Source organism: Oncorhynchus gorbuscha, linkage group LG01 (genome assembly GCF_021184085.1).
Source record: "Oncorhynchus gorbuscha isolate QuinsamMale2020 ecotype Even-year linkage group LG01, OgorEven_v1.0, whole genome shotgun sequence".
In the NCBI taxonomy this organism is placed as follows: domain Eukaryota; kingdom Metazoa; phylum Chordata; class Actinopteri; order Salmoniformes; family Salmonidae; genus Oncorhynchus; species Oncorhynchus gorbuscha.
This window is the reverse complement of record NC_060173.1, coordinates 82,507,624-82,530,767: the sequence shown is the minus strand read 5'-3', so window position 1 is coordinate 82,530,767 and position 23,144 is coordinate 82,507,624. Positions and strand designations below refer to the sequence as shown.

At 45.6% G+C, this 23,144-nt stretch overlaps 1 protein-coding gene across 11 annotated transcripts in view; it reads right to left on the bottom strand.

Moving 5' to 3' along the window:
* The window catches only part of LOC124043712 (tensin-1-like), a 307,339-nt gene that overhangs the window by 67,557 nt on the left and 216,638 nt on the right, over window positions 1–23,144 (bottom strand). For all 11 annotated transcript variants that reach the window (XM_046362593.1, XM_046362636.1, XM_046362621.1 and 8 more), the window contains 8 exons: window positions 22,544–22,593; window positions 16,798–16,969; window positions 16,483–16,656; window positions 14,803–14,867; window positions 12,700–12,783; window positions 12,153–12,265; window positions 11,905–11,965; window positions 4,093–4,168 (listed from right to left, as the gene is read on the bottom strand). In XM_046362593.1, coding sequence (XP_046218549.1) covers window positions 4,093–4,168; window positions 11,905–11,965; window positions 12,153–12,265; window positions 12,700–12,783; window positions 14,803–14,867; window positions 16,483–16,656; window positions 16,798–16,969; window positions 22,544–22,593 — 795 coding nt within the window. The remainder of the gene's footprint in view (window positions 1–4,092; window positions 4,169–11,904; window positions 11,966–12,152; window positions 12,266–12,699; window positions 12,784–14,802; window positions 14,868–16,482; window positions 16,657–16,797; window positions 16,970–22,543; window positions 22,594–23,144) is intronic.

Here is a 23,144-nt window from a genome sequence, read left to right as displayed (position 1 = left end):
CTGGTTCTTGGTCACCTCCATGACCAAGGCCCTTCTCCTCCGCTTGCTCAGTTTGGCCAGGCGGCCAGCTCTCGGAAGAGACTTGGTGGTTCCAAACTTCTTCCATTTGTGTTGTCATGTGTTGCTGCCATGCTATGTTGTTGTCTTAGGTCTCTCTTTATAAAGTGTTGTTTTGTCTCTCTTCTCGTGATGTGTATTTTGTCCTATATTTTTATTTTAGTTATTTTTAATCCCAGCCACCATCCCGGTAGGAGGCCTTATGCCTTTTGGTAGGCCGTCAATGTAAATAAGAATTTGTTCTTAACTGACTTGCCTAGTAAAATAAAGTTTAAATATAAATACAATAAAACAAATTATGATAAAGTCCACTGTGTTCTTGGGGACCTTCAATGCTGCAGATATGTTTTGGTACCCTTCCCCATATCTGTGCCTCGACACAATCCTGTCTCGGAGCTCTACGGACAATTCCTTCGACATCACGGCATGGTTTTTGCGCTGACATACAGTACACTGTCAACTGTGGGACCTTATATAGACAGGTGTGTGCCTTTCCAATTCATGTTCAATCAATTGAATTTACCACAGGTGGACACCAATCAAGTTGTAGAAACATCTCAAGGATGATCAATGGAAACACTAAGCTCAATTTCGAGTCTCATAGCGAAGAGTCTGAATACTTATGTAAATAAGATATTTCTGATTATTTTTATACATTTGAAAACATTTAAAAAAAACTGTTTTTGCTTTGTCTTTATGGGGTATTGTGTGTAGATTGATGATAACTTTTAAAATGTAACCCATTTAGAATAAGGCTGTAATGTAACAAAATGGGAAAAAATCAAGGGGTCTGAATACTTCCCGAAGGCACTAAAAATATATACTACATAGCCATAAGTATGAAGACACCTGCTCATCGAACGTCTCATTTCAAAATCAAGGACATTAACATGAAGTTGGTCCCCCTTGCAATAACAGCCTCCATTCTTCTGGGATGGCTTTCTACTAGATGTTGGAACATTGCTGCGGGGACTTGCTTCCATTCAGCCACAAGAGCATTAGTGAGGTCGGGCACAAATGTTGGGCAATTTGGCCTGGCTCGAAGTCGGCGTTTCAATTAATTCCAAGTTGAGGTCAGGGCTCTGTGCAGGCCAGTCAAGTTCTTCCCCACCGATCTCTCGATAAACAATTTCTGTATGGATCTCATTTTGTGCCCAGGGGCATTGTCATGAAGAAACAGGAAAGGACCTTCTCCAATCTGTAGCCACAAAGTTTACATTTTACATTTTAGTCATTTAGCAGACACTCTTATCCAGAGCAACTTACCGTAGTGACTGCATACATTTTCAAAGTTGGAAGCAGAGAATCATCCAGAATGTCATTGTATGCTGTAGTGTTAAGATTTCCCATCACTGGAAGTAAGGGGCCTAGCCCGAACCATGAAAAACAGCCCCAGACCATTAATTCCTCCTCCACCAAACTTGGCACTTTGCATTCGGGCATGTAGTGTTCTCCTGGCATCCGCCAAACCCAGATGTGTCTATTGGTCTGCCAGATGGTGATGTGTGAGAACGTGTTTCCACTGCTCCTGAGTCCAATAGCGGCGAGCTTTACACCACCCTAGTCTACGCTTGACATTGCGCATGGTGATCCTAAACTTGTGTAAGGCTGCTCGGCCATGGAAACCCATTTAATGAAGCTCCCAACAAACAGCTCTTGTGCTAACGTTGCTTCCAGAGTAGTAAGTGCTGCAACCGAGTACATATGGAATGCATTTCCAACAGTCTTGAAGGAGATCACACATTTGCTGAGCACTTGCTGGCTGCTTTTCCATCACTCTGCAGGCCAATTAATCCCAAACCATCTCAATTGGGATGAGGTCAGGTGATTGTGGAGGCCAGGTAATCGGATGAAGCACTCCATCACTCTTCTTCTTGGTCAAATAGATCTTACACAGCTTGAAGGTGTATTTTGGGTCATTGTCCTGTTGAAAAATAAATGATATAATCTCACAAAGCGCAAAACAGATTGGATGGCGTATCGCTGAAGAATGCTGTGGTAGCCATGCTGGTTAAGTGTACATTTAATTCTAAATAAATCACTGACATTGTCACCAGCAAAGCACCACCATACCATCACACCTCCTCCTCCATGCTTCACGGTGGGAACCACACATGCTGAGACCATCCGTTCATCTACTCTGCGTCTCACAAAGACACAGTGGTTGGAACCAACAATCTCAAATGTGGATTCATCAGACCAAAGGACAGATTTCCACAGGTCGAATGTCCATTTCTAGTGTTTTTTGTCCCACGTAAGTGTCTTCTTATTATTGGTGTCCTTTAGTAGTGGTTTCTTTGCAGCAAATCGACCATGAAGGCTTGATTCACACAGTCTCCTCTGAACAGTTTATGTCGAGATGTATCTGTTACTTGAACCCTATGAAGCATTTATTTGGGCTGTAATCTGAGGTGCAGTTAACTCTACTGAATTTATCCTCTGCAGCAGAGGTAACTCTGGGTCTTCCTTTCCTGTGTGTGTCCTCATGAGAGCCAGTTTTATTTTAGTGGGTTTTTGAAATTTTACAGATTTACTGACCTTCATGTCTTTAAGTAATGATGAAACGCTGTTTCTCTTTGCTTCCTCGAGCTGTTCTTACCAAGAGTGTGCAAAGCTGTCATCAAAGCAAAGGGTGTCTACTTTGAAGAATCTCAAATATAAAATATATTTAGATTTTGTTTAACACTTTTTTGGTTAGTATAAGATTCTATATTTGTTTTTTCATAGTTTTGATGTCATCATCATTATTCTACAATGTATAAAATAGTAAAAATAAAGAAAAAGCCTGGAATGAGTAGGTGTTTCCAAATGTTTGACTAGTACTGTATGTATATATGTATTTATAAGTAAAATGTTTTTGTATTTTTTTAATTAATTGAAGTGTTCCACACAGAGGACAATGTACAAAAACCTGGTCCTGAGTCTGTCTCCATGACTACAGATGGAAAAAAGTAAAGTAATAAAGCATAAAAGTGTTTTCAGTCAATGTTATATTCATAGGCATCAGCATCCATTAGGGTTCCATTAGTTAGCAGATACAATGTACGCTTTAGCTGAAGCATCTGCCAAAGTATCTGTTTTGGGGCCAAGTGATATTGCCTACGGTAAGTGCTGCTTTCAAATTGCTTTGACACAAATTATGTCACCAATGTGCATGCCAAATCAATCGGTGCCTTATAGAACAGGCAACTGAAGCTATATGCTTTTTGTCTGTGCTAAAGATACATTTTCATGGACTTGTAAGGAACATTTACAATAAAGTATTCTTATTCTTGCCTTAAAACTCGAGTGCAATTGAACTATAATATTTCCAGCATCGTTTTGAAGAGGAAGTAAGTCATTTTTACATGCTAGCGATTTGAAAGCAGCACTTACCGTAGGCAACATCACTTGGCCCCAAAACAGATACTTAAAGCGTACATAGTATCTGCTAAATAATGGAACCCTAATGGATGCTGATGCCTGTGAATATAACATTGACTGAAAACACTTTTTTGCTTTATTACTTTACTTTGTTTCATCTGTAGTCATGGAGACAGACTCAGGAGCAGGTTTTCATGCATTTTGTATCAATTAATAAAAAATCATATTACTTAAAAAACACATATATATATATATATACACTACTGTTCAAAAGCTTGGGGGCATGTCCTTGTTTTTGAAAGAAAAGTTGATTTATGTCTATTAAAATAACATCAAATTGATCAGAAATACAGTGTAGACATTGTTACAGCCTGCATACTGTGTGCTATAGGGGGTAGTGGGCACATGCCAACTGTCCTTACCTCTAGTTTTTACAGCGTTGCTGCTTTCATGAATGGGGCCTATTAAAGCATTAGGGACAAACATACTGTATTTGCACATAATGTAAAGCATTTGGACTCAATGTGGTTCAAATAAATTGCATTCCCCAACAGAGGTCAATCCACTATCCTCTCATTTGGGGGGGTTAATACCTTACCATAATAAACACTCCCAAAATCCATGTACAGTACACTTCTCCATGTCACTCAGTGAAGAGCTGGTGTTCCTTACCAGAATGTCCCCCTTCAGCAGCAGGCCAGGCTCAATAGTGATGCAAATGCTGGTCTGGCTGTCTCCCTGGACATTACTGTAAACACACACAGAGAGCAAAAGAAGGGTTACTCTTGTTAACACAACATGATGCACATTATCATGGTACAACATAAAGGCAATGCTACCAAATACTAATTGAGTATATGTAAACGTCTGGGAATGTGATGAAATAAATCAAAGCTGAGATAAATCATTCTCTCTACTATTTTTCTGACATTTCACATTCTTAAAATAAAGTGGTGATCCTAACTGACCTAAGAAAGGGAATTTGTACTAGGATTAGATGTCAGGAATTGTGAAAAACATTTTAAATGTATTTGGCTGAGGTGTATGTAAACTTCCGATTTCAACTGTATGTCTCTTTTATTTGTAGTAATACTTGGGAAAATATTTCTTACATATTAAACACGTTTTGCTGAATTCCTGGTGATTTTACAATATTTTTTTAAACCAAAAACTAAAATGTGCCTGTTGCCGTCTCCTGACCTACACACGCACGTATGCACACACCACAGGAGGTTGGTGGCACCTTAATTGGAGAGAATGGACTCGTGGTAATGGCCGAAGAAAAATTAGTGGAATGGTATCAAATACATCAAAACACATGGTTTCCATGCATGACGTCCTCCCCTCAGCAGTCTCCGCTGGCACACACACACACCAGATATACAGTACATGAATATACTATACATTTTATCAATACATAGACTAGGAAGGAAGGAAATGTAAAGTGGAGGGGACCATGTAAGGAGTGCCACCTGGAGTGCCCTCATTTGTCCTGCCATCTGTGGGTATGCCCTCCTGTATGCTCAAACATCTGCACAAAGCTGTATAATTCATCATTTCCTGCCTGGGTCTCTGTAGGGGTCCTTCAGCAAGGCCCTGGGGTGTCCACACACATCCAAGTCTGCTTATTTCACTGGCTCCTCCAGTTACTAATAACACTACTACTGATCATAACACCAGGCTGGAACATCGTGGGCTGGGGAACTAGAGACGGGGGCTGGGAAACTAGAGACTGGGGCTGGGAAACTAGAGACTGGGGCTGGGGAACTAGAGACTGGGGAACTAGAGACTGGGGCTGGGGAACTAGAGACTGGGGCGGCGGAACTAGAGACTGGGGCTGAGGAACTAGAGACTGGGGAACTAGAGACTGGGGATGGGGAACTAGAGACTGGGGAACTAGAGACTAGGGCTGGGGAACTAGAGACTGGGGCTGGGGAACTAGAGACAGGGGCTGGGGAACTAGAGACGGGGGCTGGGGAACTAGAGACTGTGGAACTAGAGACTGGGGCTGTGGCACTAGAGACTGGGGCTGGGAAACTAGAGACTGGAGCACTAGAGACTGGGGCTGGGGAACTAGAGACTGGGGCTGGGGAACTAGAGACTGGGGCTGGGGAACTAGAGACTGGGGCTGGGAAACTCGAGACGGGGGCTAGTGAACTAGAGACGGGGGAACTAGAGACTGGGGATGGGAAACTAGAGACTGGATCTGGGGCACTAATATATAATAATAATAATATAATAATATATGCCATTTAGCAGACGCTTTTATCCAAAGCGACTTACAGTCATGTGTGCATACATTCTACGTATGGGTGGTCCCGGGGATTGAACCCACTACCCTGGCGTTACAAGCGCCATGCTCTACCAACTGAGCTACACAGGATCACTAGAGACTGGGGCTGGGAAACTAGAGACGGGGCTGGGGAACTAGAGACTGGGGAACTAGAGACTGGAGCTGGGAAACTAGAGACTGGGGCTGGGAAACTAGAGACGGGGCTGGGGAACTAGAGACTGGGGAACTAGAGACTGGAGCTGGGGAACTAGAGACTGGGGCTGGGAAACTAGAGACTGGGGCTGGGAAACTAGAGACTGGGGCTGGGGCACGAGAGACTGGGGCTGGGAAACTAGAGACTGGGGCTGGGAAACTAGAGACGGGGGCTGGGGAACTAGAGACTGGAGCTGGGGAACTAGAGACTGGGGCTGGGAAACTAGAGACTGGGGCTGGGAAACTAGAGACTGGGGCTGGGGAAATAGAGACTGGGGAACTAGAGACTGGGGATGGGAAACTAGGGACTGGGGCTGGGGAACTAGAGACTGGGGCTGGGGAACTAGAGACTGGGGAACTAGAGACTGGAGCTGGGGAACTAGAGACTGGGGCTGGGAAACTAGAGACTGGGGCTGGGAAACTAGAGACTGGGGCTGGGGCACGAGAGACTGGGGCTGGGAAACTAGAGACTGGGGCTGGGGAAGTAGAGACTGGGGAACTAGAGACTGGGGATGGGAAACTAGGGACTGGGGCTGGGGAACTAGAGACTGGGGCTGGGGAACTAGAGACTGGGGAACTAGAGACTGGGGCTGGGGAACTAGAGACTAGGGCTAATTCCGGAGTTCTAAATTGAGCAGCTGCTGAAAAATGAGCTCCTGTATTTATTGAGATTTAAATGTTTTTTTAGAGTACATCGAAAAAATCAAGAGAAAACTGCAAGATTCAATAGAAGACAAAACAAGGAACAAACTAAACAAGACAGGCTTTTGAAAAATTAACTATTTTTTTTCATAAAATTGTACAGTTATCTTAGCTAGGTGAATTGCTAGCAGAATTGTTTACTTGTTGCTAAGCAGTTGCTAGGGACTCTCCTGGAAGAAGCTAGCTAGCTTACAAAGAATAACAACAAAAAATATCTAGTTAACAGAAGAAAGGAAGACAAAATAAGGACAAAAGAAGGACAGAAGAAAAGGAAAAGAAAGAGGACAACAAAGTGAAACAGTCAGCACTTCTATTGCAACTTCGTATTTCGTCGTCCTAACGTAGTCTACACTGCTATCTGCCCAGCAGCTAGCCAGCTAGCAAACGTCCACCGTCTACCGAATAGCAGCACTGTAGAAACTATTACACTCAACTGAACGACTTGATTAGTGTAGTGTTAGCTAGCGACATAGTTGTCTTTGCTGTCTTCGTATCCAAGATAATTGTGTAGTTTAGAGCATGTAGTCTTAGAGTGATTATCTTAATTTACCGGGTTAGCTAGCCAGCTATTTGTCGTCCTTAACGTAGGAGACACTGCTAGCTAGCCAACAGCTAGGTCTACTGAATAGAACTTCCGCACTCAACAACCCGGTCGCATTCCGCTTAGCTCCACAGGTAGTATCACATTTTTCATTTCATTTCATTACAGCACAACGGTTTGATTTGTTTGATCGTAGCTAGCTACATAGCTAGCTACATAGGGCTGTGTATCAAAGATAATTGTGTAGTCTAGAGCGATTTTCTAGGTTAGCTAGCCAGCTATTGTCGTTCTTTTAACGCAACGTAACGTAATCAACACTGCTAGCTAGCCAGCTGCCCCGGGCACTGTAGAAACTACTACACTCAACGGAGACTTGATTAGTGTAGTGTCAACAACGCAGGTCAGCTAGCCTACAAAGTCAACAACGCAGCCACTGCCAGCTAGCCTACTTCAGCAGTACTGTATCATTTTTAATAATTTTAGTCAATAAGATTCTTGCTACGTAAGCTTAACTTTCTGAACATTCGAGACGTGTAGTCCACTTGTCATTCAATCTCCTTGCATTAGCGTAGCCTCTTCTGTAGCCTGTCAACTATGTGTCTGTCTATCCCTGTTCTCTCCTCTCTGCACAGACCATACAAACGCTCCACACCGCGTGGCCGCTGCCACCTGGGTGGTCCCAGCGCGCACGACCCACGTGGAGTTCAGGTCTCCGGTAGCCTCTGGAACTGCCGATCTGCAGCCAACAAGGCAGAGTTCATCTCAGCCTATGCCTCCCTCCAGTCCCTCGACTTCTTGGCACTGACAGAAACATGGATCACCACAGATAACACTGCTACTCCTACTGCTCTCTCTTCGTCCGCCCACGTGTTCTCGCACACCCGGGGCTTCTGGTCAGCGGGGTGGTGGCATAATCCTATCTCTCCCATGTGGTCATTCTCTCTTTCTCCCCTTACCCATCTGTCTATCGCCTCCTTTGAATTTCATGCTGTCACAGTTACCAGCCCTTTCAAGCTTAACATCCTTATCATTTATCGCCCTCCAGGTCCCCTCGGAGAGTTCATCAATGAGCTTGATGCCTTGATAAGCTCCTTTCCTGAGGACGGCTCACCTCTCACAGTTCTGGGCGACTTTAACCTCCCCAGTCTACCTTTGACTCATTCCTCTCTGCCTCCTTCTTTCCACTCCTCTCCTCTTTTGACCTCACCCTCTCACCTTCCCCCTCTACTCACAAGGCAGGCAATACGCTCGACCTCATCTTTACTAGATGCTGTTCTTCCACTAACCTCATTGCAACTCCCCTCCAAGTCTCCGACCACTAACTTGTATCCTTTTCCCTCTCGCTCTCATCCAACACTTCCCACACTGCCCCTACTCGGATGGTATCGCGCTGTCCCAACCTTCGCTCTCTCTCCCCCGCTACTCTCTCCTCTTCCATCCTATCATCTCTTCCCTCTGCTCAAACCTTCTCCAACCTATCTCCTGATTCTGCCTCCTCAACCCTCCTCTCCTCCCTTTCTGCATCCTTTGACTCTCTATGTCCCCTATCTTCCAGGCCGGCTCGGTCCTCCCCTCCCGCTCCGTGGCTTGACGACTCAATGCGAGCTCACAGAACAGGGCTCCGGAAGGCCGAGGAAATGGAGGAAAACTCGCCTCCCTGCGGACCTGGCATCCTTTCACTCCCTCCTCTCTACATTTTCCTCCTCTGTCTCTGCTGCTAAAGCCACTTTCTACCACTCTAAATTCCAAGCATCTGCCTCTAACCCTAGGAAGCTCTTTGCCACATTCTCCTCCCTCCTGTATCCTCCTCCCCCTCCCCCCTCCTCCCTCTCTGCAGATGACTTCGTCAACCATTTTGAAAAGAAGATCGACGACATCCGATCCTCGTTTGCTAAGTCAAACAACACCGCTGGTTCTGCTCACACTGCCCTACCCTGTGCTCTGACCTCTTTCTCCCTCTCTCTCCAGATGAAATCTCGCGTCTTGTGACGGCCGGCCGAACCTGCCCGCTGACCCTATCCCCTCCTCTCTTCTCCAGACCATTTCCGGAGACCTTCTCCCTTACCTCACCTCGCTCATCAACTTATCCCTGACCGCTGGTCCCTTCCGTCTTCAAGAGAGCGAGAGTTGCACCCCTTCTGAAAAAACCTACACTCGATCCCTCCGATGTCAACAACTACAGACCAGTATCCCTTCTTTCTTTTCTCTCCAAAACTCTTGAACGTGCCGTCCTTGGTCAGCTCTCCCGCTATCTCTCTCAGAATGACCTTCTTGATCCAAATCAGTCAGGTTTCAAGACTAGTCATTCAACTGAGACTGCTCTTCTCTGTATCACGGAGGCGCTCCGCACCGCTAAAGCTAACTCTCTCTCCTCTGCTCTCATCCTTCTAGACCTATCGGCTGCCTTCGATACTGTGAACCATCAGATCCTCCTCTCCACCCTCTCCGGTTGGGCATCTCCGGGAATTGCGTCCTACCTGACAGGTCGCTCCTACCAGGGGCGTGGCGAGAATCTGTCTCCTCACCACGCGCTCTCACCACTGGTGTCCCCCAGGGCTCTGTTCTAGGCCCTCTCCTATTCTCGCTATACACCAAGTCACTTGGCTCTGTCATAACCTCAGGTCTCTCCTATCATTGCTATGCAGACGGCACAATTAATCTTCTCCTTTCCCCCTTCTGATGACCAGGTGGCGAATCGCATCTCTGCATGTCTGGCAGACATATCAGTGTGGATGACGGATCACCACCTCAGCTGAACTTCGACAAGACGGAGCTGCTCTTCCTCCCGGGAAGGACTGCCCATTCCATGATCTCGCCATCACGGTTGACAACTCCATTGTGTCCTCCTCCCAGAGCGCTAAGAACCTTGGCGTGATCCTGGACAACAAACTGTCGTTCTCAGAATATCAAGGCGGTGGCCCGTTCCTGTAGGTTCATGCTCTACAACATCCGCAGAGTACGACCCTGCCTCACACAGGAAGCGGCGCAGGTCCTAATCCAGGCACTTGTCATCTCCCGTCTGGATTACTGCAACTCGCTGTTGGCTGGGCTCCCTGCCTGTGCCATTAAACCCCTACAACTCATCCAGAGAGCCCGTCTAGTGTTCAACCTTCCCAAGTTCTCTCACGTCACCCCGCTCCTCCGCTCTCTCCACTGGCTTCCAGTTGAAGCTCGCATCCGCTACAAGACCATGGTGCTTGCCTACGGAGCTGTGAGGGGAACGGCACCTCAGTACCTCCAGGCTCTGATCAGGCCCTACACCCAAATAAGGGCACTGCGTTCATCCACCTCTGGCCTGCTCGCCTCCCTACCACTGAGGAAGTACAGTTCCCGCTCAGCTCAGTCAAAACTGTTCGCTGCTCTGGCTCCCCAATGGTGGAACAAACTCCCTCAGAGCCAGGACAGCGGAGTCAATCACCACCTTCCGGAGACACCTGAAACCCCACCTCTTTAAGGAATACCTAGGATAGGATAAAGTAATCCTTCTCACCCCCCCCCCCCCTTAAAATATTTAGATGCACTATTGTAAAGTGGTTGTTCCACTGGATGTCATAAGGTGAATGCACCAATTTGTAAGTCGCTCTGGATAAGAGCGTCTGCTAAATGACTTAAATGTAAATGTAAATGGCTGGGAAACTAGAGACTGGGGAACTAGAGACTGGGGCTGGGGAACTAGAGACTGGGGCACTAGAGACTGGGGCTGGGGAACTAGAGACTGGGGCTGGGGAACTAGAGACGGTGGCTGGGAAACTAGAGAATGGGGCTGGGGAACTAGAGACTGGGGCTGGGGAAACTAGAGAATGGGGCACTAGAGACTGGGGCTGGGAAACTAGAGAATGGGGCACTAGAGACTGGGGCTGGGAAACTTGAGAATGGGGCACTAGACACTGGGGCTGGGAAACTAGAGAATGGGGCACTAGAGACTGGGGCTGGGAAACTAGAGACGGGGGCTGGGAAAGTAGAGACGGGGGCTGGGGAACTAGAGACTGTGGAACTAGAGACTGGGGCTGGGAAAGTAGAGACAGGGGCTGGGAAACTAGAGACGGGGGCTACTAGAGACTGGGGCTGGGAAACTAGAGACTGGGGCTGGGGAACTAGAGACTGGGGCACTAGAGACTGGGGCTGGGGAACTAGAGACTGTGGCACTAGAGACTGGGGCTGGGAAACTAGAGACTGTGGCACTAGAGACTGGGGCTGGGATACTAGAGACTGGGGCACTAGAGACTGGGGAACTAGAGACTGGGGAACTAGAGACTGGGGCTGGGAAACTAGAGAATGGGGCACTAGACACTGGGGCTGGGAAACTAGAGAATGGGGCACTAGAGACTGGGGCTGGGAAACTAGAGACGGGGGCTGGGAAAGTAGAGACGGGGGCTGGGGAACTAGAGACTGTGGAACTAGAGACTGGGGCTGGGAAAGTAGAGACAGGGGCTGGGAAACTAGAGACGGGGGCTACTAGAGACTGGGGCTGGGAAACTAGAGACTGGGGCTGGGGAACTAGAGACTGGGGCACTAGAGACTGGGGCTGGGGAACTAGAGACTGTGGCACTAGAGACTGGGGCTGGGAAACTAGAGAGGCTAGCTAAACATAATAACGTGTGGCAAGCTTACAATGGATTTACTTGCGGGGGTGAATGTGTGTGTGTGTGATATTATTATCATTGAGCCATTGCAACCCTGCAGACCCAGGCATCTGGCAAGTGTTGTGTGAGTGAGAAAACAGAGACTGAAGGTGTGTGTGTGTGTGTGTACTTACTAGATCCCAGATGTGTAGACTGGCTGCATGGCTTGGTAGATCTTGAGGAAAGGGCGGCATCCTGAAAAGCCATCACAGAACATTGAGTAAAAACAAGCAGGTGTGTGTGTGTGTGTGTGTGTGTGTGTGTGTGTGTGTGTGTGTGTGTGTGTGTGTGTGTGTGTGTGTGTGTGTGTGTGTGTGTGTGTGTGTGTGTGTGTGTGTGTGTGTGTGTGTGTGTGTGTGTGTGTGTGTGTGTCAACTTTCACCTCCTTTGGACTCAAAGTTGGGGATGCCGTGCATGATGACATGGTGAAGGAACAGGGGTTTGTTGTTGATCTTGATATGTCCTGAAAGAAGACCACTGAAGTACTGTACATACCTGAGAGAGAGAGACAGACAGAAAGCGAGAGAGAGAATTCAGGATTTCAATGTTTTGTTAACAGAGGAATCAGCATGCCATTGGTGTATACTGGACAGTGTGTGCATGTAAACATGTCAAGTAGATAAATGGAGATTCTATCTCTAGGTATGACCTTTGCAAAGAAAACAGCAGACGCTTACATCATACTCATTCACTTATGACTTTCAGTCTACAGATGGATCTCGACAAATTAGGATGCAAAAAAGAGGCCTCCGTTGCCCCTCTAAAAAAGACAACAAACTGAAAGAAAGAGTAGGAGAGTGGTTGAGACAACAAGGTGAGCTTAAACCCACTAAGATCGGGGCGTAACTCATAGAGAAAATTAAACAGGAAATGGTATTCGGGTCAAAGAGGTAGTAGAGGGGTCGGACAGGAAGTGGAGGGAAACTGACCTCTTCTGAGATGGCTGACCCACAGGAAGTACTTTGTCTTCATAGAACCTCTTCATGGCAAACCTGTCCAGGGCCTGATCAGCACTAATCAAACAGAGACAAACATCTGGTTAGCATCCGTACCTACCCTGCCTACCGCTCAGTCATATCTTCACACCTCTTCAAAGGACTCTATTTTGATCATGTTGAAAAAAAGAGAATGTGACCCAAATACAACCAATAGCAGATTGAGGGAAAAAAGCTGGTACTCTGAGAACATTGGACCTTTAAGTGAACTCAGTATTGTGTTTCTTTGTACTGTATGCCATTGATGGAATTAGGGCCTGCTTTGTGGAAGAAGTCCTGAACACTGGTGCACAGTTGGAACATGTTGGGTGGGGAGGGGGAATGTGATGATCGGCGGATAACATGAATCTTGTGACTCTTCATCATCTGTTGATTTGTTGACCGGCCTACTCTGCTCTACTTGACTCTCTCTCTCTCTCTCTCTCTCTCTCTCTCTCTCTCTCTCTCTCTCTCTCTCTCTCTCTCTCTCTCTCTCTCTCTCTCTCTCTACCCCCTCTCACCCTTCTCTCTCGCCTCTTTCTCGCACCCCCTCTCTCACCTCTTTCTCTCACCCTTCTCTCTCTCGCCTCTTTCTCTCAGCCTTCTCTCTCGCTACCTCTTTCTCTCGCACCCTCTCTCTTTCTCGGCACCCTCTCTCTTTCTCGGTACCCTCTCTCTGTCTCTATCTCGCACACTTTCTCACACCCTCTCTCTCTCTCTGTACCCCCTCTCACCCTTCTCTCCCGCCTCTTTCTCGCACCCCCTCTCTCACCTCTTTCTCTATTGCACTCTCTCTCTCGCCTCTTTCTCTCAGCCTTCTCTCTCTCTCTTTCTGTCACCTTCTCACACCCTCGCTCTCTAATTTCTTTCAACCTCTCGCACCCACTCTCTCTCTTGCACCCTCTCTCTCCCTCTCTCTTTCTCACATCCTCTGTCTCGCAACCTCTATCTGTCTCGCACCCTCTCCCTCTCTTTATTTCTCGCACCGTCTCTCTCCCTCTCCATCTCGCACTCTCTCTTGCACCCTCTTTCTCTCTCTCGCACCTTCTCTCTCTCTTGAACCCTCTCTCTCTCGCACCCTCTCTCACTCTTGCACCTTCTCCGGCACCCTCTCTCGCACCCTCTCTCCCTCCCCCCGCACCCTCTCTCTCTCTTAAACCTCTTTATCTCTCGTAACCTCTCTCTCTCGGACCCTCTCTCGCACCCTCTCACACCCTCTCTCTCTGTCGCACATTCTCCCTCACCCTCTCTCTCTCGCACCCTCACCCGCATCCTCTCTCTCCCACACACTGTCTCTCACACCCTCCTTTCCCCCCTCGCACCCTCTCCCTCTTGCACCCTCTCGCTCTTGCCCTTTCTCCCTCTCTCGCACCCTCTCTCTGACACCCTCTCTCTCTTTTAAACCCTCTCGCTATCTCGCACCCTCTCTCTCTCTTGCACCCTCTCTCTTTCTCGATACCTCTCTCTCTCTCTCTCTCTCTCTCTCAGACCCCCTCTCTCTCTCTCTCGCACCCTCTCGCACCCTCTCTCTCTCACCCTTCTCTCTTGCACTCTCTCGCCTCTTTCTCTCACCCTTCTCTCTCGCAACCTCTCTTTCTTCTCGCACCCTCTCTCTCTCTCTGTCACCCTCTAACATCATTTCTCTCTCTCGCACCCTCTCTCTCACACCCGCTCTCTCTCGCTTTCTCTCGCACCCTCTCTCTCTCGCACCCTCTCCCGCACCCTCTCTCTCTAGCACACTAACTCTCTCTTTGACCCTCTCTCTCTCTCTCTCTCTCTCTCTCTCTCTCTCGCACCCTCTCTCTCTCTCGCACCTTCTCCCGCACCCTCTCTCTCTAGCACACTAACTCTCTCTTTGACGCTCTCTCTCTCTCACACCCTCTCTCTCTGTCGCACCCTCTCTCTCTTGCACCTTCTCCCGCAACCCGCACCTTCTCTCTCTCTCTCGCACCTTCTCCCGCATCCTCTCTCTCGCACCCTGTCTCTCTCTCTCTCTCTCTACTCCCCCCCATCTCTCTTGTGTATTGTGCCATTAAGTCTCATGGGCTATGTGTTCACCTGGCTGATATGTTGCTGTAATGCATGTATGCTGCCACCACCACTCCTGTTCGCCCTCGGTTCCCCTGCAGAAAGAACATCAAATAAGGATTAGCAATCAGGAAGTATTGCTTTGATTTATTGGTCATTCAGAAGATACTGTTGAAGTTGAAGTTATTTCTTTCATCACATTCCCAGTGGGTTAAAGTTACACTCAATTACCTTAAATTGTTTAACTTGGGTGAAACGTTTCAGGTAGCTTCCCACAATAATTTTGGGGAATGTTGGCCCATTCCTCCTGAAAGAGCTGGTGTAACTGCTGGTGTAACTGCTGGTGTAATTTTGTAGGCCTCTTTGTTCCCACGCACCTTTTCAGTTCAGCCCAAAACTTTTCAATGGGAATGAGGTGATGGCCACTCCAATACATTGACTTTATGTATGCTTGCGGTCATTGTCCATTTGGAAGACCCATTTGCTACCAAGCTTTATTTCACTTCCTGATTGATGTCTTGAGATGTTGCTTCAATATATCCACATAATTTCCCAGCCTCATGATGCCATCTATTTTATGAAGTGCACCAGTCCCTCCCTCAACAAAGCACCCCCACAACATGATGCTGCCACCCCCGTGCTTCACGGTGTTATTCGGCTTGCAAGCCTCTCCCATTTTCCTCCAAACATAACAAGGGTCATTATGGCCAAACAGTTCTATTTTTGTTTCATCAAACCAGAGGACATTTCTCCAAAAAGTACAAACTTTGTCCCCATGTGCAGTTGCAAACCTTATTCTGTCTTTTTTATGGCGGTTTTGGAGCAGTGGTTTCTCCCTTGCTGAGCAGCCTTTCAGGTTATGTCGATATAGGACTTGTTCTACTGTGGATATAGATACTTTTGTACCTGTTTCCTCCAGCATCTTCACAAGGTCCTTTGCTGTTTTTCTGGGATTGATTTGCACTTTTTGCACCAAAGTACATTCATCTCTAGGAGACAGAACGCGTCTCCTTCCTGAGTGGTATAATGGCTGCGTTGTCCCATGGTGTTTATACCTGCGTACTATTGTTTGTACAGATGAACGTAGTACCGTCAGGCATTTGGAAATTGCTCCCAAGGATGAACCAGACTTGTGGAGGTCTACAATTTTTTTCTGAGGTCTCGGCTGATTTATTTTGATTTTCCCATGATGTCAAGCAAAGAGGCACTGAGTTTGAAGGTAGGCCTTGAAATACATCCACAGGTACACCTCCAATTGACTCAAATGGTGTAAATTAGCCTATCAGAAGCTTCTAAAGCCATGACTTCATTTTCTGGAATTTTCCAAGCTTTTTAAAGGCACAGTCAACTTAGTCTATGTACACTTCTGACCCACTGGAATTGTGATACAGTGAATTATAAGTGAAATAATCTGTCTGTAAACAATTGTTGGAATAATTACTTGTGACATGCACAAAGTAGAAACTATAGTTTGTTAACAAGAAATTTGTGGAGTTGTTGAAAAACAAGTTTTAATGACTCCAACCTAAGTGTATGTAAACTTCCCACTTCAAATGTATATATTGGGAAGGAGACAATTGCCTGAGAACGCCATCTACTGTCTCAGAGCAGCATAAACAGTACAAAGCCCTGATACATATGTATGATAGCTGCAATGTTTCTCAATATGCTTGTGAGGGCTTTAGATAGAGTACAGTATCACTGTCTCACCTTGTTGTGTATCACCACCACATTGTGACTGTCTGCGCTCAGCCAGGTGTCCATGGCCTTACAGATACTGCAAATCTTATCGAGGGCAGGAGCGTGGTGGTCTGGCCAGCCAAAGTCCAACACCTTTGGGTTGAGCTGGTTGATGTCATACCGTTTCTCGCTGAGGTTGAAGAGCTGAAAAAGTTTCAACGTTTCAATATTTTCTTTTCCATTTCCTCTACTGCGAAACAAACACTTTGCCAGAGGGGACTGATCCCCTTTAAGCCTATGTATTGGTAGGGCGAGCTGATCCTTGATCAGTGGGGCGGCCCTTACTAGGTAGTTGTCTTGGTGTTTGGAGCGCAACATGGAGGCCACCTCGCGGAGGTTTGAGGCGTAGCTGGTCTCCTCCACGCAGCTGGGGAAGGAGACGGAGATGATCCGCTCAGTGATGTAGACCAGGTCCACCTCATAGCTCTCCTCTAGGGCCTGCAGCAGACTCACACTCCTGGGGTAGGGAGAGGGGAGGGGAGAGAGACAAACTGTATTTTTGATACTTTCCATGGCAATAAAGCTTTGCAAATTAAATTACAGTAAGGGAGGCAGGGTAATGTCAATGTCAAGTCAATTTCAATGACAAGTTGAAAATAGTTGACTTAGAGCTACTTTTCTGTGTGTATTGCATTGGTTTGGCAAAATTAGATTGTTCCTTCAATGCCAATAAAGTGTATTTAGAATGTAATACAGAGAGAGAGAACAGAGAAGATCAAGATAAAGACAGAGAGAAAGAGACTGTCTGCTATGCAAAGGGCTATCCATAAAACCCACTATCTGCAACTGACTGAATACCGGCCAGAGTCTTTGGTAAATCCCATTTCTTAAGGACATGACATCACTAAATCACTGTGGGGTCAGGGTAGCCTCCAAACTCCAACAGCTGTCCAGTACATTAAACACACACACGCACAAAATGCAGTACATTAAACACACACACACACAAAATGCAGTACATTAAACACACACGCACAAAATACAGTACATTAAACACACACACGCACAAAATGCAGTACATTAAACATGGTATGTTTCGCTTGGGAACCGCTCGGACGAAAACAGTGGACAAGATTGATTCGAGGGATAAACAAAGCCTGATATGAAACTATTCCGCATTCCGTGAGTGTGAGCCTCAGCAAACCAAACAAAACATTTTGCTCACTCGCGAAGAATGAGTTGGGGCAGAGCGGCCACATGCCTTTTCCCCAATGTGATGTGTCCGGACTGCAATCGGGAGCAAGCCTGAAACTGACTGGCAGAGCATATGGCTCAGAGAGAGCGATTGAGCGTCTACTAGAAATATTTCCCACGTCTCAACTCTGGAATGCCGATTTGGAGGATATTGCTCATGTGTCTGCTACCGGGAAATACACTGGTTTAACAGTGCAAACATGTTGTACATCTGGCACTATGAGAAACCACCTTATTAGTCAAAAGAAATACTAGACAAAGCAATATATCAAAAAGGTTCTCTGCTAAACAAATATACTGTATGATTCGTCCTCTCTCACTCTCCCTACTCTTTTTATGTGCTTTATACACTCTCTTATCTTACTATATTTCAGTCCCCCTCCCCCATAGTCTCGCAATTCTCTCTCTCCTACTCTCCTTGAGGGTATACAGTTTATAGAGTTGCGGTTTGGGTCTCCTCCAGGTACACCAGCATGCACTGGGCTCCAATCTGCTTCTCATCAGCGCTGCCTTAGCTACAGACCAGACCGACAGCCTTCACTTTATCAGTCCAGCGCATATCTCGCTGCGCTCAATTACGCAGCTGCACTGATCGCATTTACGCATTTGAACAAACATAGCCGGTGGAAAAAATAGCTCTGCTATTGCTGCTGCAGAGAACACGTTCATGATAGACATCCTACATAGTGTGTGATGAGGGTGAATGCGAGTGAATATGTGTGATAATAATTGTGTGTGTGTGTGTGTGTGTGTGTGTGTGTGTGTGTGTGTGTGTGTGTGTGTGTGTGTGTGTGTGTGTGTGTGTGTGTGTGTGTGTGTGTGTGTGTGTGTGTGTGTGTGTGTGTGTGTGTGTGTGTGTGTGTGTGTGTGTGTGTGTGTGTGTGTGTGTGTGTGTTGCTTTGACGGCAATGTGGCGAGCCAGAGGGAGCACATGATTGGTTGATTTTGTTTCTCAATGTTTTATACGGCTGCATCATAATTAAAAACATCACCTCTGCTGTATCTTTGTCTTGTATTATATGCTAGTAAGGCACAAAACTGACAACACATGTTATGCCAGGAAGAATCTTACATATAAAAGAGTAGGCTAGCTATATATCTGCACAACAGCTTGGCTAGGCTATTTCCAGGGCTTGCTGGTTAGCTAGGGGTTGTTCCCTTGACACAAATGGATAATATCAACTTCTGTTTGCTGCATGCCTCTCTCACAATGCACTGCCTCATATTTGGAGCTCCGTAAAAATGTCTAACAAATGGTCTCGGAAATCTCAAAAAAGTACACAGCAGTGCTATATTACATTGCTGCTTCACCCTATGATGTTAATGCTTTTCTTGGCAAGGAAACAAAAGAGTCCTGTATCCAAAATAAGCTCTGCACATTGATAGCTGCTACAGAGACAGACCAATAGGGTCTAATAAAATGGACGCAAGCCTTGGTCGACATCCTTGGTGGGGTTAATGTGAAAAACGTATAGGCCCTGTCAGTAAAACATGGGACAAGACCTGCTATCCTACAGATGTCGGATCTTAATATGACCCATTTCGTCGCAGGAGGATTTGAATGTTTATTTCATATTTAGAATCGATAGCCAGCGGGCAGCTGGAAGCAGTGCTTGTGTACAATCATTTAGACTGCAGATCCACTGGGCGTCAGGTCAAGTAGCCTATGTAGGCTATACAATCATTTAGACTGCAGATCCACTGGGCGTCAGTTCAAGTAGCCTATGTAGGCTATACAATCATTTAGACTGCAGATCCACTGGGCGTCAGTTCAAGTAGCCTATGTAGGCTGTACAATCATTTAGACTGCAGATCCACTGGGCGTCAGGTCAAGTAGCCTATGTAGGCTATACAATCATTTAGACTGCAGATCCACTGGGCGTCAGGTCAAGTAGCCTATGTAGGCTATACAATCATTTAGACTGCAGATCCACTGGGCGTCAGGTCAAGTAGCCTATGTAGGCTATACAATCATTTAGACTGCAGATCCACTGGGCGTCAGTTCAAGTAGCCTATGTAGGCTATACAATCATTTAGACTGCAGATCCACTGGCCACAGTTCAAGTAGCCTATGTAGGCTACGTGCAGGCTACAGCGTGTCTCGTGTGAATTCGTATGTGGATTATAATAAATTGACAATATTTGTAGGGGGTAGACGTATTTTTCATAAGGGAATATATATATATATATTTTTTTTTACATCAATTGTTTTATTATATGTTCAAGGCAAGCAAGAGGCTAAATAAATTCATGGTTATCTCAGTGCCTTTTTGTCCAGTAGGATACAGCTGCTAACAACTGCGCACATATGTCAGAGTGGGCATGGGCATAGGTTCAAACTACTAATACCCTTAAATATTTTTGAGGAAGTACTACTTTTGTAGTTACTCTCTGTGCACTGTACTTGCACTCTTACTGAAGTAATTTCTGATGGAAGTAACTTACTTTTTACTCCGTTACAACTTACCAAATATGTCACTTTAGTTACTTAGATTTCTATTATTATATTTTTGCTGTCGGATTAAATACTCCTAACCAAATGTTGTGATATATATTTCTTTTCATTAATCGATATTATTGGTTTCCCTTTACGTCTGTACTGTATGAACGTTTCACAACCCCTTGACCAATGAAATGTAGTCAAAATATCTTGTCATCAAAACTCTTCATTTCCATTGGCTCTCAACATTGTCCGTCAAACACAGTTTTATCTCCGCCATGGCTCTTGAAGTGAGGCACATATTTTTGTCTTAATTTTTGTCCTCAGATTTCTTTTTCTTGGGTTCTTAGCCAGACTTGATCAGAGGTAAGTCACACTTTAACTACCTTCTGCCTTTGTGATATATATTTCTGGAGTAAGATAAGAATTTCAAAGATATCAGTCTGCTGTTGAAATTGTGTTTTGAGGACAAGCGAATATCAAATGGCTAGTCAGAATCTGACAGAAAAAGTTGAATCTCCTGTTTTTAGCTTCCCATACGATCTCTGTCCTGAGCACTCTGGAGCAGGTTTTCATCAAGGATCTCTCTGTACTTCATCAAGTATTTTCATATGTCCCTCGATCCCGAATACTCTCCCAGTCCCTGCCACTGAAAAACCTCTCCCCCAGCATGATGCTGCCACCACCATGCTTCACTGTAGGGATGGTGCCAGGCTTCCGCCAGACGTCAGTGACGCTTGGCATTCAGGCTAAAGAGTTCAATCTTGGGGAAGGAATACTTTACAAATGCACTGTACATTAGGTATATATCTGTCAATCAACTGATGACCCAAATCAGCTCATCAATTTAGTCAGGGAAACACAAACAGTAGATTATTGTGTTTCACACCTTTCATTATGTGACTATTGATAGGCTAACAGATAGCCTACAAAATGTAGCCTATAGGAATATAATGAATTAACAATGGGCCAATTACAACAATCGATGGCACTTGATTATAACCAATTGATGTGTCGTTAAACCATCAATATGCACTGGATTCACCCGCACTGATGATCTCAATTGCAACCATTATTGGTCACCTCTACCACTCCCTAAAAGGCGATGTCAGTGTTACCTTAGTAAGACATCAGTATACAATGACGAGATGCTCATGTCTCCGCCCTAACAATATGAACCATCCCAAAGGCAGGAAGGCAGGCGACAAGCTTAGGTCTGCATATCAAGACCATAGAAACGGTTTGGGCTTATTTGGCAAGAATGACCCATCTTGCTTTGCCTCTTCCTCTCTGCCTTAGTCCTCCTCAAAACCAAAGTCTTTCAAGATACGTTTGTCCTCTTGTTGGTATTATTAATGGAACAATGTAGTCCTTTTTGAACAAAGGGCGAATTTGTCTATTTTACATGCATTCTGTACAACAGCAATTAAGTATTTCCTTGTTTACCACGGCAATCTATTGTGAGACTGTATGGATGAAAACTAATATTGGCGTACTGTTATTTTATTTGTTTACTATTTATGTTATCGAAAAGTGTCTGGTATGCTAATTTATTATCAATAAAAATAAGAAATTCCCCATGCCTGTCCATATTTAAAATGTCTAACTACATCGAGTCAATTTGGAGACTGCATTATTTGTGCCAGAAGTACTCGGGGCAGAATTGAACCCACACAAACACGCTAGGCCTACAGTATATGTGTGCGCTGAAGGCAGTGGCCCTAATTGCTAACCCACCCCAGGCCACAATTGAACTGAATTTTGACAGTTAATTCGTAACCTTAGGATACACTAGACACTTGTATGTCGTAGCCTTGTGGAAACCAATAACTATCTTGTGTTGTTAAGCTATCTAAAACTACGGTTATTGATGTGTATGGCTGAATTTCAGATCCATTTTTGTTCATTTGAATGTTGCAGTAATAGGACCTAGGCCTATTGAGAGCAAGAGAGAACATTCTTTTAAGATAGAGAGCCCTGATCCCAATCACTCGAATGCTCCCGAATGGAGAGAAAGAGAACTGTACATTTTTAGCCAATCACAAGGCTCACTTGAACTTCCTGATTCATCAGGAAAATTCTCAAAAACAAAAGAGCGATCAAATTAAGATCCAACATCTATACTGTGCGTGGGAGCGATTCAATGAGAAGGAAGGAGTGAGCCGTAAAACGACCTGCACGGAAAGATCCCTGAAGAGTGAGTCTACTTTCATATTTTCATTGCATCCCCCTTTTCATGGTTCTTCATATTGGTGAAAGACCGGATTTAAACCGTTTCGAAGTCCCTGTGTCGGGACTTGGTTTCCTTGTTGGGGTTGGCTCGGAGGGAGGGAGAGGAGAGGACAGGAGAAGAGAGAGGAGAAACTTGCAGAACACCATGTTATAAAAGGGTCTTACCTTGATGATCTGCGTCGAGACTCCATACTCTTTGTGGACTTTGTTGAACCCTGAAACAAAAGCAGACATAGAAGCCATGAGTCATTACAGCGAAAATTCTTAATAAGGATACTTAAGAGATAGATATCAAACCCAACATACAGTTAAGCTGGTTGACAGTGAGAAAGACCAAGCACCCAAAATAACCTTGAACTCATAAATCACCAAAAGCATTTCTTTCGCACAAATTATTTTGGTGTGTGAACACATGTTTTGGGGCAGAAACAGGGGCAGTTATTATAATTTACAACAAATGGTTATTTCCTGAAATGGATTTGAAATTATTGTTTTTCACACACACACACACACACACACACACACACACACACACACACACACACACACACACACACACACACACACACACACACACACACACACACACACACACACACACACACACACACACACACACACACACACACACACACACACACACACACACACACACACACAATAAAAGTGAGGAATACACACAAACAATGTATAGTAAGTGGATGAAGAATACTACAACTAAGAGCACAACAGTCATAGACTAAGAATCATCATTATCATGCGAAAC